A 16119-nucleotide genomic window follows, 5' to 3' on the forward strand; every position below is an offset into this window, starting at 1 on the left:
TATTTGAAGACTGCCTTCCTCTTAGTGATCTCATGCAATGGCGAATCAATCCATGCAAAGTGTTTGATGAAACGTTTGTAATATGAGCATAAACCCAAAAAGCTTCGTACTTCGTGTATGGAAGATAGCTCAGGCCAAATCCGATTGGCTTCAATCTTTGCAGGATCCATCTTGACTCCATTCTTTGATACAATATGTCCCAAATAGTGAATCTCGGAAAGGAAAAAATTCACTCTTCTTCGCATTAATGAAGAGCTTGTGGTTATAAAGCTCTTCAAATACAATAAGAAAATGCTGGCATTGTTCTTGCCCATTCTTGGAAAATACCAAAATATCATCGAAAAACACACTTGTGAATTTGTGATGCTCACGGAAAATGTGATCCATCATTCTATTGAACATGGTTGGGACATTCGTGAGACCAAACGACAACCAAAATCTCATATAGCCCAAATGACGTCCTGAATTCCGTTTTGTGTACATCTTGTGGTGCCACAGGCACCTGGTGATACCCACTCTTAAGGTCAATGCGGCTGAAGCATGCAAATCCATCAAGTTTATCGAGGATGTCATCTATGCACGGGATTGGGAACTGGCTCTTGATAGTAAGCTTATTTAAAGCCCGGTAATCCACACATATGAAAGGAACCATCCTGCTTCTGCACTAGCAAGACTGGTGAGCAATATGGTGAAGAGCTTGGTTGACCAAACCTTGGTCCAAAAGCTTGGTCACCTGTTTCATAATCTCCTCTTGTTGCTGTGCTCCGCTTATCCTATATGCAGGTCTATTTGGTGGGGAGCTACCCGGCACCAAATCAATGTGATGAGCCTCGGATTGCTTAGGAGGTAGCTCTCGTGGTAATGCATTTGCAAAGCAATCCGTGTATGCATTAAGAAATTTCAGCCTAGAGTATCTACACACACATTACATTTATTAACCTTATCATGAACATAGACCAAGTACGCGGAAACAAAAAAGCTCTCATGATCGCGGTAACCTTGGATATGTATGTGCAACTTCCCAATGATCGGGGATACTTGCACTTCTTTACCCACAAATGCGGCCTCAGCTTCTATTTGGGGTCCCATGTTCCCTATTTCAATACCCAAAGCGGCGAAATGAAATTATATGTGGCACAATCATCAAACATAAAGAGAGCAGGCTGATCTTTGAGTTGTCCCCATACTTTACATACCACTTGCTCTTTGTTGTCATGCTTTGTATTCCCTTGTACGTTAGGAATGACATGGACATTTACCTTTGGTCGCTTCTCATTTTCGTTCTTCTTACGTTGCGGGCATTCCCTAAACATGTGATCTTTGCTACCACATGAGAAGCATATACCCTCCTTAGCATATTACTCCCTTTGCTTAGGAGTGAGGCTAAACTTGTGCTTTTTCCTTGGGTTGCATATTTTCAGCCTTCCCACCACTCTTTACATCTTTCACAAAAGGTTTAGCATGCGTACCACACTTTTGCTGGTTATGACTAGCCCTCTCTTTGCCCTTGAACGCATGGTCTCCTTTACCAGAATGCTGCAACAATTGCCTTTTGACATGCTCAATCTTTGCTTTCAATACATTTGGGTATCCTCTTGCATCTTCTCTTTACCTCGAGAAGGCTTTCCCACATGTATTTGATCCTCTATATAACCTGCATGCATATGCTTATTGCCCAAAGCTTGAGAAGCTGCAAGCATGAGTACCACTTCCTTGGCCATGTGAACTAGCCCCTTGACCATTTTGTGCATGGCTGTCCTTAGTTTTCGACGGTTGTCCACACGGAGCCCAATGCCCAATCGACCGTTTCCCCATTGAGAAGAGGGAAACAACCGTGCTGTGATACCACCGAAACTACACCGGCTAGTGTGAACGTCCTCGGGCACTGCCTTGTGAACAATACGCACGTCACACTTAGTATGTAAAAGCCACATTGCACATAACAACTGAATGATACATCATTGCACAAGATAATTTGCAAAAGAGACAAGCACTGCATAGTACGCCATTACTGGGGCTGCGAATGGGCCGCCCCCCCCTCAATACTGAAGTATATTGTTGGAGTATTTAAATCTGCACAAAGTTCCAAGGGCTTGCCAGCTAGATAACCCAATGCAATGCAAGTATGAAGACAAGTTACCCAAACAGAAGTGTATCAGAGTAGTTTGTTGATGCCGGACTCGTCGAATGACTCTAAATAGCTTTGCCACTAGTCTCATACACTTGGACCACGCAAAACAAGCGCTCTCGTACTAGAGCCTGGCTCACACCCTCGCAGAGACTGTGGTTCAAGCCTCCCTAGTACAAGTACACAAATAGGTATTGGTATGCGGTGTCAATAGTAGGTATTCAAACAGGTACACTTGGTGCTTGTACATCTGGTATTGTAGATGTAGGATGGTGTTCAGTATGTACTTGCAGGTACAGTAGGGTTTTCAGCTTTTACTTGCAGGTACAATTAGGGTTTCACTTGTACTTGCAGGTACAGTTGGGGTTTCAGCTGGTACTTGCAGGTACAGTCAGGTACAGCAGGTGCCCACAGCGAGTACACAGCAGGTACAACAGGTGCCCACATCAAGTTCACAGCAGGTGCAGAAGGCAGGTACATCAGGTGCCCACAGCAAGTACATAGCAGGTACAGTAGGCACAGTAGGTACAGAAGGCAGCTACAGCAGGTACAGTAGGTGCAGGAGGTGCCCACAGCAAGTACACAGCAGGTAGGCTGCCACACTCAACCTAATCGATTTTCAGATAGAGAGCCCGGGAGATATGTGCCAGCCCCCAAAATGTGATAAAAATGAGAGAGAATCGTGGTGTAAAGTTGGTGTAGAGGAGGTGGAAGGGGTCCAATCCCCTCTTCCCACATGGTAGTGTCCTTAAGTATAGGGTGGGCACTGCCGAAGCCATTGAATGGCCTCACGTGGATGAGAAAGAAGGTGAGGGTGCCCACCAGGCTGGCTAGACAATAGTTATGGAATTGGGTCCCGGGCAGCCTGGAATTTAAAGTGAGTGTGAACTCCTAATGTTCTAAAACCTTTGCAAATATAAATAAGGTTAGAAATGATACTTACCACCTATTCTCATGGCACAAACTTAGTCAGAAGACAAGGCTCACGGGTGGGCGTCCCCTGCCCGTGAACTGGACACATCATAGCAGGCAGTCACATTGAAAGCAAGTCATGTGAATCAGTTTCAAGCAAGCAGAGATGCGTGCACGTGCATTATGCAATGGATATATCTCCTGTTCCTGGAACCTGTAGATAGTAGGTCTTCTCGAGCACGGAATTGGCTCAGTGGGAAGTCTAAACTTGCATCCTAGACAGTGGATTCCACGTCTTGGCCACACTATGGGTGACACGAGGCCTAGCCTCTTGTAGGTGATGCGAGTCCTGGCCTCAATACGGACAACACGAAGCTTCCTGGCCTCTTGTACCTTAGCACGAAAAAGGGGAAGACCACTGGGGCGGCCAAATGGTGGCACTCTCCTACAGCAGGTCATCTAGAGATTCGACATAGTTGTGTTTGTTGGTCATCCTTAGTCCAATGGGCAGATTGAGATGGTGCGATCAGATTTTAAAGGCTATGCTTTGTGCATACGGCTCCAGGCAACCATTCTATTGGGAGATGTACATTCCTATGGTCGAGTTTGGTACTACTAAGCATATGGTTTTGGCAATAGCTAGAATATGTGTGGTAGGAGTTGGGTTTAAACCCAGATTCTTTCAGACTTTGATAGCTTGAAGGAGACACTTTGTGGTTCTTCTTTGAGAGGGAGGTAAGATATCCCTTAGGTATAAGGATTTGCCAGATCCTGAAAAGGATGGGTATTTTGTGTAGCTAGTAGATATTTGTCTCCACGATTTCAGGTTTTCCATTCCATGAGGAGTTGGAGGATTGAAGGATGGTTTATGTTCTTCAAGAACCTGAGAAGGTTCCGTTTTTTTGTCTTGTTTCTATTGTCATATGTTGGAGAAACAACAGTTTAAGCACTATATAAGTGAGTCTTGGGTTATTATTCATTCATTGTGGTTTGGACTTGGTCCAAGAGGCTTACTCCTGCCATGGACATGACAGATCACAGGTAGTCTTGCTGAGGGCCCTTATGGGCAGGCACTGGTGATATGGGACACTTTGGTTGAGTGGCATGGACTTGTGGAGTGGAACCTTAGTCCCTGGCTCGACATAGGTTTGTGGACACGAACCTATGGTTGGGTGGTGAGCTTGCTTGCACCCCTTTTATTTGGTTTCTTTGATCTTGTTCATGCCTGTGTATTAGGTGATCCTTGGGAGGAGTCCCTCACACTTAAGAGTGATTCACTAAAATATCTAGATGTTATACTTGTAATGACTTAAGCAATGATGCCATAGAGGAGAGGCTCTAAGCCTATAAAAAGAATTGTACTTGATTGAAGTAACATAAGTCGTCACATCATTGAGTCGTGCAAAAACTCTCTTTGAGCATTGTCTTTCTCTCTCTGACTCTCTCTCTCTCTCTTTCTCCCCCCCTTACTTCTCTTTGTTCATCAAATGCCTTTGCCATGTTTGTCTTCAAGCCTCCATAGCTTTCATTGTCTTAAGGGGGGAAGTATGTTATGTCCCAAGGCTAACAAGGGTTAAGACATTCAGGTTAGGTTAACGATAGCCTAAGGGTTAGACATCTAAAGTGGAGGTTAGTAGCTTTTATGAGACATGTGCTACATTGGCTCCTGGTTTATAGGAGCCCTATATAAGTGACTTTATGAGTCAGTTTGAGAGAGAGCTCCTTAGACCTGGACTTGAGGCCTTGAGACTACTCCGTGCTTACCTTTGATGGGTGTGTACTGGCGGTATGGGACGCTGGGGACTTTGCATGTGGAGCCATGTCTTGGATGCTACTTTCCCCTTGTGCTTGGGGGTGAGCTTGAGCAGCTCTGTGGCTGGGCGGTGAGCTAGATGCCAATGTCTATGCTTGTTTCCTTTATGTTTATGCTTAATCCTTTGGTACACAGAAGATAGCATGTGCAGGCTTGTGGAGAGGCACAAGTTCCACGTGGAAGTGATGACATGGCGATGATGACACGTGCAGGTCATGGACCTGGCTGACAGCAGAAAAACAAACCGATTAGAAGCATTGGTGCATATATATACGTGGGCAGCCAAATCGTCATAATCATTTGCATTTGCTCAGTGCTAGTCTCAGCACAGTGTTTCTCTACACATAGGCTAGCCTAGAGGTGTTGAACAGGTTGTTTGGGCTGTGTTGACGTTTTCGCTCTCAGCCTCTTTCTTGTACAGGGAATTCAGTTAATCGTTCTTTCCTTGTACATAATACATATGGTAGTTTAAGATGGTTGTGTGTTGTGTGTGTGACTACCTTGTAACACAATTGGCCACACACTAGTCTTTTTTTTTCCCCTCCCATGAAAGGAGGAGGCTTTGTTTACAGCTTTTGTACTTACTTCGTGGGGGTCCCATGGGCCGTTTTTCGGCCTTCCGAGGACGATAATATATTCTTCTTCTTCTTCTTCTATCTGTGAAAACCCTAGCACACAGGCACAAGTGTTGTGCAGTGAAGGTGGAAATGGGTGGGGCTGGTGTGGGCGGTAATGAGGGGCATGAGATAGTGAACGAGAGGTAAATGTGATCGGCTTCTATGGGTGGGGTTAAGTCCTTGATGTGGGACATAAGAGCAGGAGACCCCACTAGCTAGACTACTGTGCTAGATCCTCCGTGATATGGGAAACAGGTAAGACTATCTGATGTGGGCTACCTGATGTGTTAGGATATGTATGGGAGTTGGCTCTTAGAGGGCAAACACCCCCCCCCCAGAGGCGGGGCACGGGGCGGGGGGGGGGGTGTTGTGGAGGTGTTTTCAAGAGAAGTGGCATGTCGGTTTCCGCCTCACGTGTGTATGAATGCTTACTGTGATTAGACGGGATGAGGAGGCCTGATTCATGTGGACAGTGGATGCCTTTACAGCCACACCTGGCCTCAAGATGATATACATTGGAGTGTGCAACTTCCCGCCTCAGACATCAGCATATGCACAGGACTTGATGCAAGATGGACAGTCACCATGTGCCCCCCTGTTTGAAGATATCGTGGAGCTCTCCCCACAAGGGGACATTCTCTTGTTTGGGGGGCAGCCGCGAGACAGGTCCGATGTATGACTTTCAGGAAGATGCCATCATGCTGTCATAGATGCATTTGGGAGAGATGGGCCTACAGAGGACCCATATGATGCAGGACATGTCACACAGTTTGGGAGACACCTGTTGTAGATGGGAGCCATGTATAAGCTGATTATCTCAGGGCTTTGATAAGTTTCTGTGCAAAAACCATCACCCCTTCCTCTGTATGTCTGCAAAATCTCCTCCATATGGCCATGCGTAGCTTACCTATGGTCTCATAGACCTTGTGTTTTCATGAGGGGCAAAAGAAAGATGCATTAAGGTCTGCGAAAGGCCAAAGTGGCCTATGAGACCAAAACATAGTACACAGCTGATGGTGTCTCATCAAAAGTAAGACAAAAAGGACTAAAAAAGTCCTAAAACAGTCCTAAACAGCTATGAAAGGAGAGAGAGAGAGAGAGAGAGAGAGAGAGAGAGAGAGAGAGAGGCTAACGATGTTGCTCCTCTACTTTTTTTGCAGAAGTTTCTTCTGTCCGGACGGTTGATTTTTGGGCCAGATAAAAAGTCCTTGCTCGTGACAATATTGCTCATAATTGTACCGGCAGTAATATTCTGCATTTTTGTTGCAAGGCATCTTCTGCATAGATTTTCTGACTATAATAGTGGCATTGCGATTATGGTGGTGGCTGTGGTTCTTACTATGCATGTAAATATTCTTGGCTTTGACTGGTTTGATTTTAGTTTTTTCTTCTGTCTGTAAGTCGGAGCTGCAATATGGTTAGGGTGTTTTAAAGGCACATATCAAATCCTAGCAGTCTCTAACCTTTTAATTATATTGAATAAATAATTGATCAGGTAAGTTCCTATTTCTCACACATGGCTGGTTAGTAATTTATCCATAACGATAGTAAGTTGACCAATCACAATGAATGAGCCTATACTTACAGGGGTATACCAATGCAGGATTGTATTTTTAATAAGGTGATTGTTTGCATGAATCATGAACCGGATAAGCTTTCTTGTAATTAGAAAGATTGTATCCTTACCATACTCTTTGTTAAAAGGATCAATTGAACCAACTAAAGTTAGATAATGGACAGTTAGACAATGTTACTCATTTACGCACGACACAGCATGGGCTCCCAATGGGCAGGACGCCTGGGAGGGGAGGCACATGTAGAGTATATGCTTTACTTAAAGCCTGGAGAACCAGCAGCTGGACTGGCAAAGAAAGCAGCAGACGGACAGGCGATGACGGTCAAGTTGGACAACCTCCAGTCGCCAATTGGACAGCCTCCAGTCGCCAGTTAGGTGGCAATTGATTGGATGTAGCAGTATATATAGAATAGGAAAGTTCACCAGTGGGCATAGGCTAAAATAAGTCAGTAGGTGAGTAAAGCAGGAAGATCCTGTCTTATTTGTACAAAGTTCCGGTGATTATTACAGACAATGATAGGTCATAGGTGCGAAGTCTCTTCCGACAACTATAAATAGAAACCGCCATTCAGTGGCGATGGCTTTTAGGCTGATGATGTAACTCTGGATGTCACTCTGAGAATTGGACTCTGAATGTACTCCGCGATTAATGGAAAAACACTTAACATTATACAATCCCTTTTAATGAAATGGCAGTCATTTAGACCTTTGAATATCTTCTTATGCTCATGCATAATGTCATCATTGTTTTTTACCTATCTCATATGTGTGCATACTGCTTTGTCTACCAGTAAAGTAGAACCGTTTGTGTAAAAGTCTGTGATAGATCTTTTTTCCACAAGCATTACTTCTCATTGTCAGTAGTCACTTCCGAGTGTACTGCTGGCTGGTGATCCCAGACATGATATGCTGCTCTTTTCACCTGGTCAAGTTCCTAGGACAGGAGATATGATAGGAAGGCGAGAAGTCCAGGTCAGGAAGGAGTGACACCAAATCCTAGAAATAGGTCAGAAAATCGTGGTAATGCTACTGGGAGAAATCCAGTAAGCAGATTGCCTGCATTGATTTGGAAGAGAAAACAACACTGCTGGCTCCCCCACTGACTGGAGTGACCACATTTGGCTATCGTGCCGGGGCATAGTGTAAGCCCAACGGAGTGTGCAGTGACAAATGCAACCACTTGTACAAGAGATAAAGATAGAGAGAGAAGGGGGAGAGAGATGGGAATAGGGGATTCACATGGTACACCACGCTGAGCGGGGAACAGGCCCCGCCCCCTCTTCAGGAATTTATTTCAGAAACAATCCACAGGCTTTTCCTAGCCAGGACCAATACAACAAATGAATACAATTTCAAACAAAGGTGTCGCTGTCGAGTTCAGGCCAATGTTGATGTTGAGGCACAAGATAACTGATGCCGAGCTCACCATGAGGATGACCCACAAGATGCTTACACTGGGCTAGTACCGAAATCCAATGAATCCAACTGATGTTCTCAAGTATGCACAAAAACTCTTTGTTCTTAATCCAATCCGGACAAGGTAATCCCAAAAAGCTTCACACCAAGATGGGTATATATCTCCACAAGGAAGTCCCTTCTTTGTAAGGGTTCTGAAAAACTGGTTAGTGCTGTTTTCTGGCAGTGCCTTAAGACAGCACAAGGAGATGACACACTAGATAGATTCAGGTTCAGCTTACTGAGGTATGTGTTGCAGGTCTTGAGGGTGCAGACGGCGGCGATAGGAGGTTCTGTAGAGCAGGTTGCTGCAGCCTGTGCTCAGGGCAGAGAACTGAGGAGGAGGTGCAGGTCTTGAGGGTGCAGACGGCGGTGATAGGAGGTTCTGTAGAGCAGGTTGTTGCAGCCTGTGCTCAGGGCAGAGAACTGAGGAGGAGGTGCAGCCAGGCGATAGGCGGCAGAGTTGCAAACAGGGGCGGTACTGCCACAGGCAGAGACGGTGCTGTTCACAGAATGGCACAGCTGCAACGCAGGTGGCTGTAGAACAAGGCGAGGGCAGCACACAGGTACTGGCAGCGCACAGCAGAAGTAAAATCGGCTTCACGATGCACAAGGGCGGTGCAGCCAGATGTGAGAGTGCTGGCATTAGCTGGCACTGCAGGTGGCACACAGAACTGAACAAAGCGGCGGATGATGGCCCTGCAGGTACAGGCGGCGCACAACAGCGGGTGATGGTGGCGGTAGTTGGCTGAGTACTCTAGATAGGGGCGTAGGGTGGCAGAATGCCGGGGGTTAAAAGGGGTGGTAGCCGCCGGTTGTGGTGGAGAGGTTAGTTGGCAAGGATGATGATGAAGATGAGTCTTCACAACTTCTTTCTCCAAGGTTCTATGATCCACCAAGAGGGTGCATGGTCCTTTAAATACTTGAGGGGATGCTTGCTTTTTACCATGCTTTTTCTTTATTCCCTAGCTTTTGTTTTATTCCCGCACTTTTGCTTTGCCTCCTTACTTTTCCTTTAAAAATAGTCAAAGTTCTTGATTTATGCTTTTACAACTTTAGGGCCTTGCTTTTTGGCCTTGGAGCTGCTTTTTCAGCTTTTTGACTCAGTTCGACGTGCTCGTTCCAATGGTGCCCTCAGCTTTTTGGTCAACAAAGTTTGACTTTTGCTTTTTCCTTCTTTTTGACCCAGACAAGTGCTTTTTCCAATTCCAACTTTGGGGACCTTTTTTCCATGTGTCCATTATCTTGTCCATGTGTTCGGGCATGAGTTCTATCATGTGAAAAGAGCATGGAGGACCAAATGGTTACATTCCCTCCCTCTTACATCACAGTTGTCCTTAACTGTGGTATGCATTTGATCGTGGTACTAGCCCCATCTGGTGTTCTTGTGCATGTGGTCTTTCCTCATATATGTGGTGTCTTCTACTCCTCTGGCAACATCTTTATGCCTTTCTTTGACTGATGTCCGTGTTCTTGATGGTACATGTTCTTTATAGCCTGTAACAAGGGTTAGATAATAAATGCATACTCACCTTCTGCAATAACTAGACACAGGCTAGTCAATGAATGGGAGTGATAATTAGGGTTAGAGTTCATGTGGGAGACATACACAGAGAAACAAGGGAGAGAGAGAGAGAGAGAGAGTTGTGGGGATAAGTCAACTCACCAAGTGTGAGTGTGTGACTCCCCTATCACACATGTATATTGCACTAGTACACATAGTGCACTTAGTACATTAAATGTACTAAGTGTACTATGTACTATAACTTATGGGCTTGTACACACTATAAGGGTGGGCATAATGCCTTTACCCCAACAACCTCCCACTTAAAGGCAAAGTGTCCTTAAATGAAGGAAAAGAAAAATCAGCATGTACATGATAATATACAAGGCCATATCAAGGCTGAAACTGGCCTCATCCAATGCCCATCAAGTGTCTGCAATGAGCAAACCGCTCCGGAGGCAAACTCTTTGTCAACAGATTAGCCGGGTTGTCATCCGTATGAATCTTAACAAGCTGAATTTGCTTGTTCTCTATCACCTCTCTGATGAAGTGATACTTCACATCCACATGCTTCGTCTTTGCATGAAAGACAGGGTTCTTTGCCAACTGGATGGCACTCTGACTGTCACAATGCAACAATGGAATATCCCCTGTATATCCCAAATCAACCACTAACCGAGATAGCCATAATGCCTCCTTGCAAGCCTCTGTGGCTGCAATATACTCGGCCTCTGTAGTAGATAAGGCAGTGCACTTCTGCATCCTGGATATCCATGACACAGCACCTCCTGTGAATGTAAACACATAACCGGTAGTAGACTTCCGGTTATCTGGATGACCGGCATAATCCGAATCCGTGTAACCATGCACTAATGCATCCTGTTTGCCAAAACAAATGCACATATCCTGTGTGCCCTTCAGGTATCTCATGACACCTTTCACTGCTTCCCAATGCTTCTTGCCAGGGTTGGCCATGTATCTAGAAACCACTCCCACTGCAAATGCAATGTCCGGCCTAGTAGCAACCATGGCATACATGAGACTGCCACAAGCTGAAGCATACGGAATCTTGGCCATATCAGCCCTGCCACTATCTGACTGTAGGCTGTCCATAGCACTGAGTTTCACATATGGAGGCAAAGGAGTACTAGTCTTCTTCCCCCCGTCCATATTGAACCTCTGCAAAACTTTGCCAATGTATTCCTTCTGAGACAAATACAACACATGCTGATTTCTGTCCCGAAGTATCCGCATACCCAAAATGTGATTTGCATCACCCAAATCCTTCATATCGAAGGTTTGATGCAGTTTCTTCTTCAAGGTATCCATCTCCTTACGAGATTTCCCGGCAATCAACATATCATCAACATACAAGATGAGGATCAATAGACTGCCATCCAAAGCTTTCTTGGTGTATAAGCAGTGATCTATGTCACTTCTCCTGAATTTCTGGGATTTCATGAATGTATCAAATTTATGATACCATTCCCTTGGTGTCTGTTTGAGCCCTTAAAAACTCTTTTTCAGCTTGCATACAAGCTTCTCCTTTCCACTTACTGCATAACCCTCTGGCTGTTGCATATATATCTCCTCATGGAGATCACCGTGAAGAAAAGCAGTCTTCACATCCATCTGAATCAAGTCCAGATCATCATGTGCAACCAAAGCTAACACAGCTCTAAGTGTGGTCATTTTGACCAGATCTCATCAAAGTCCACACCATATTCTTGCTTGAAGCCCTTAGCCACTAACCTGGCTTTGTATCTTGGCTTTGCATCAGGTGCAACTTTGAGCCTGTAAACCCACTTGCATGGCAAAACCTTTTTGCCTGCAGGCAAATGCACCAACTTCCATGTTCCATTTTTGTGCAGAGAATCCATCTCTGACTTCATGGCATGATCCCAAAAAGCCTTGTCTGCCCTCTGTAAAGCCTCCTTATAACATGAGAGCTCCCCACAGTCAGTGAGCATCAAGTAGTCAACCCCTGGAACAAACCTGTCAGGGGCTCTGGAGGGTCTTGTGGACCTCCGTACCCAATGACCATCATTTGCAGGTTGCTGTCCAGCCTGCATATCACCTATTGGTGGCTCCTGTTCCATGCCATAAGGCTGAAAAATCATGCCCGGTATCTCCTCTAACTGTGGGATATCCATAGGGATATCTTCTGCCACTTCTGGCTGTCCATTTGGACCATTTTCAGCACCATTTAAGGGCTGGTTTTGCTGCTGTAATGGCTGATTTACAGCCCTTTGTTGTTGTCCATGATGTCCATCATCATCAAAGATGACTCTGCCAGGCTCCTGTTGCCTTGCAGGCTCCTTATACATGCATGTGCATGTACGCAACGCAACCAAGCACTCTCAAGTGCTTGTATGACGGAGGCTTTCCTGTCCATACTTCCTCTGGCACTTTCCCACCAAGCCTCGTATTAGGTGACCTGTTTATAAGATGAACGGCTGTCATAACAGCTTCAGCCCAAAAACCATGAGGTAATGCAGCATGTGACAACATAGAACGGACCTTCTCCTGAATGGTCCTGTTCATCCTCTCTGCTGTCCCGTTTTGTGGAGGATCATAAGGAGTAGAGAGCTCCCTCTTGATGCCTTTAGCATCACAAAAGTCGTGAAACTGTTTGGACATATACTCTCCACCATTGTCGGAACGCAAAGCCTTCAGTGTTTTGCCTGTTTGGTTCTCAACAAGAGCAACAAACTTCTCAAACACTGAGAATGTATCACTCTTCAAACGAAGAGGATAAACCCACACCTTGCGTGTGGCATCATCAATAAATGACAGAAAATATTTTGCCCCTCCCAAAGAAAGCTGAGGCATCTCACATACATCTGTATGCACAAGCTCTAACTGAGCATCTTTCTGTCCAAGAGCTTTCTTGTGGGGGCACTGGAGTTGCTTGCCATATATACAATGCTCACAAAACTGAAAACTTGAAAACTTTAGAGAAGGCAAGTAACCAAAACGAGACAATTGCTCCATTCCCTTGACACTCATGTGTCCCAACTGGCTATGCCACATAGAAATTTCCGGCAGCTCGGTTGCATTTACATTAGCATGTGACAAACACCTGCATGCATGAAGTAAAGAGTGTCCACCTTAGAGCCCCTAGCAACAACCAGTGAGCCCTTACTAATCTTCCACTTTCCACGACCAAATGTGGTAACATAATCAGCATCATCAAGCTGTCCAGTAGAAAGCAGGTTCTTCTTGATCTCAGGCACATGCCTGACATCATGGAGCATAAGCTGTGAGCCATCTGAAAACACAAGCCTCACATCACCTCTGCCAAGAATCTTGCATGCATGGTTATCACCCAAATAAACTACTCCTTCATTGCTAGCAGTATACCTGACAAACAAGTCTCTGCAACCTGTGACATGAAAGGAGGCACCTGAATCAATGATCCATGAGTGCATACCATGACCATCTCCTGTAAGAAGTGAATGGGCATCAAGTGAAGACGTGAATAGGACCTCATCCTCACTGTCACCTGCATGTGACACATTGACTCCTTCAATTTTGACTCCACTTTTGCTCTTTGGCTTTACATCTTTGGCTTCATCTTTGTCTTTGTCTTTGCCTTTTCCCTTTTTCTTTTGATCATTTTTCCATTTGTAGCATTGCTTTTTGATATGTCCCTTCTTGCCACAATAATGGCATTCCAAGTCCTTTTTGGAGCGGGACTTGCTCCTTCCCCGTTCTTGGCTTTTACCCCTTTGCTGGGATCTCCCACGTGCATTCATTGCATTGGACTTTCCAACAGAGTTGTTTTTCCTGTTCATCTCCTCTTGAAGAAGAGCACCCTCAACATCTGCATATGACAGCGTAGCATTCGAATTGCTAGTGGCTGTCCTGAATGTGTCCCAACTCTCTGGCAAAGTGCATAAGAGAAAAGTGGCTTTGAACTCATCGTCCATTGCCAACTTTTGATTTATAACTTGGCTGACAATACCATTAAACTCATTTAGATGGGCTGTCATAGACGCCCCTTCCTTCATCTAAAGACCTATGAGTTTCTTCAACCAATACACTTTGATTGAGGCACTTTGCTGGGCATACAAGTCCTGCAATCTCTGCCACATTCCCCAAGCTGTCTTCTCTTCACGAATGCTGAAAAGTAAAGAGTCTGACACAGACAACATGATAGTAGATCTTGCCAGCTCATCCATATCTTCCCACTCTTCAGCAGTAAGAGAAGCAGGCATTACACCCCTTTCTTTGATAGGCTTGTGCTGCTTCTTCTGAAGCAACACATTATAGCACTGGGTTTGCCAAATATCATAGTTATGTGAGCCTTTAAGCTTCTTGATGTGAAGCAATGAAGAGCTCTCACCTGTGGTTGCCATAGCAATATGCAACCTGTCAATGCCTGACTCCCTGAAAAATGTGCAAACACTGCACCAAAAAGCACACTAAGTGCTCACAGTTGTTCTCCCAAGCTTTATCTCCCACTGCGGAAGCACAAATGCAACTCTACTCCCACTGTATGTGATGAAATCACCAAAATCTGGTTGCTGCAGATTTAGGACAGCACCTTAAATGTGCTCTGTTCCCCTTCCAAAGTACTGTACAACAGTACCAAGTGCTCACCTGTGATGTACCAAACCTGTACCGGCAAGTACAGCAGCTGAAATTGAACCTTTTGCTCACTCAAATCAATATGCAGCCATGCCAAAACTTGTACAAAGCTGTACCAAAGCTGTACCAGCAGGTACAGTAGCAATAAATGCTCTCCTGGCTGTCCAAATGAGTGAAAATCAAACTTTTACAGTCCTGAACACTGCATGCAACAGTCCCGAACAGAAATTGGGCAAAAGCCCCTTGACTGCAAGTTGCTTTGCCAAGCTCAACAAGCATAAAATCTTGAAAAGCCCCTTGATTTAAGATCAATTGCTGATCATACATTGTACATTGACGCACATGAAGGCATCCAGAGTCTTCACGGTGCTTCCCCCTTGCCACATATACATCCAATACATGAAAGCCCCTTGATTTACAGGCACATTGAGTGCTTGACAGGCATCAACACGTTGCCCAAAGCATCAACTGCGAGTGCCTGCATGCAAATCAACTTAATCGGCACAAAAGCCCCTTGATTTGCATTGCAATTTGCTGCAATTTTGCCCGAATGTGCGATTTCTCACATCATACAGCATGTACGAATGCCCAATTGCACAAATACATCAAAAGCCCCAAATTTTGACATCCAATTTCTTGCAAATTGATCCTGATTGTGACCAATGTCACCTAATTTTGCCAATTTCGCTCAAAATTGAGCCATTTGGCACCTGTACCTACTCAATTGATGATTGTACTTGCTCAATTGCAAATCCCAAAAAAAATTGAAGCAAGATACCTTGTAATTTTTGATTTTTTGTTGCAGAAAAAGGGGGTGATGAATTTGGTGCTGCTCTGCAGAAATCTGATGCTCATGGCTATCAACGGTTTCAGTAGGATTGGCCGGAACTTCATTCGCTGCTGGCACAGGAGGAAGGACAGGACTCCCCCTTTGGACGTCGTTGTCATCAACGACACTGGAGGTGTGAAGCAGGTCGGGCGCTGCTGTTACGCCTTGGAGAAGGTGACGAGGAGCGAAGCGAATTTGCCCAGGGCCAGCGCTACACGTCTGAGCACCAGAAAGCTCCTCTGCTCGTGCCAAGCTCAAGGCTCTGATACCAGTTGAATGGGAGTGATAATTAGGGTTAGAGTTCATGTGGGAGACATACACAGAGAAACAAGGGAGAGAGAGAGAGAGAGTTGTGGGGATAAGTCAACTCACCAAGTGTGAGTGTGTGACTCCCCTATCACACATGTATATTGCACTAGTACACATAGTGCACTTAGTACATTAAATGTACTAAGTGTACTATGTACTATAACTTATGGGCTTGTACACACTATAAGGGTGGGCATAATGCCTTTACCCCAACAGTCAACAAACAAGTACGCATCATTCATGTCCACTAGGTATTCCAGGTATTGGCCAGGTAGTCTGGAGCCGAGTGGACTATCACATGCCATAAATCCAAGTATTGTCCACGCATCAAAAACAGCACACAGTCAAAGAAATTCAGACATACATCAGTATGCAATGCACAA

At 45.1% G+C, this 16119-nt stretch overlaps 1 protein-coding gene across 2 annotated transcripts in view; it reads left to right on the plus strand.

The window, feature by feature from the left end:
- LOC147633542 (protein S-acyltransferase 8-like) overlaps nt 1-16119 on the plus strand; it is a 120318-nt gene that overhangs the window by 49951 nt on the left and 54248 nt on the right. For both annotated transcript variants that reach the window (XM_086806646.1, XM_086806645.1), the window contains exon 2: nt 6631-6816. In XM_086806646.1, coding sequence (XP_086662772.1) covers nt 6631-6816 — 186 coding nt within the window. The remainder of the gene's footprint in view (nt 1-6630; nt 6817-16119) is intronic.

The sequence above is a fragment of the Cibotium barometz genome, chromosome 12 (genome assembly GCF_041138505.1).
Source record: "Cibotium barometz isolate CiBa-2024 chromosome 12, ASM4113850v1, whole genome shotgun sequence".
NCBI lineage: Eukaryota > Viridiplantae > Streptophyta > Polypodiopsida > Cyatheales > Cibotiaceae > Cibotium > Cibotium barometz.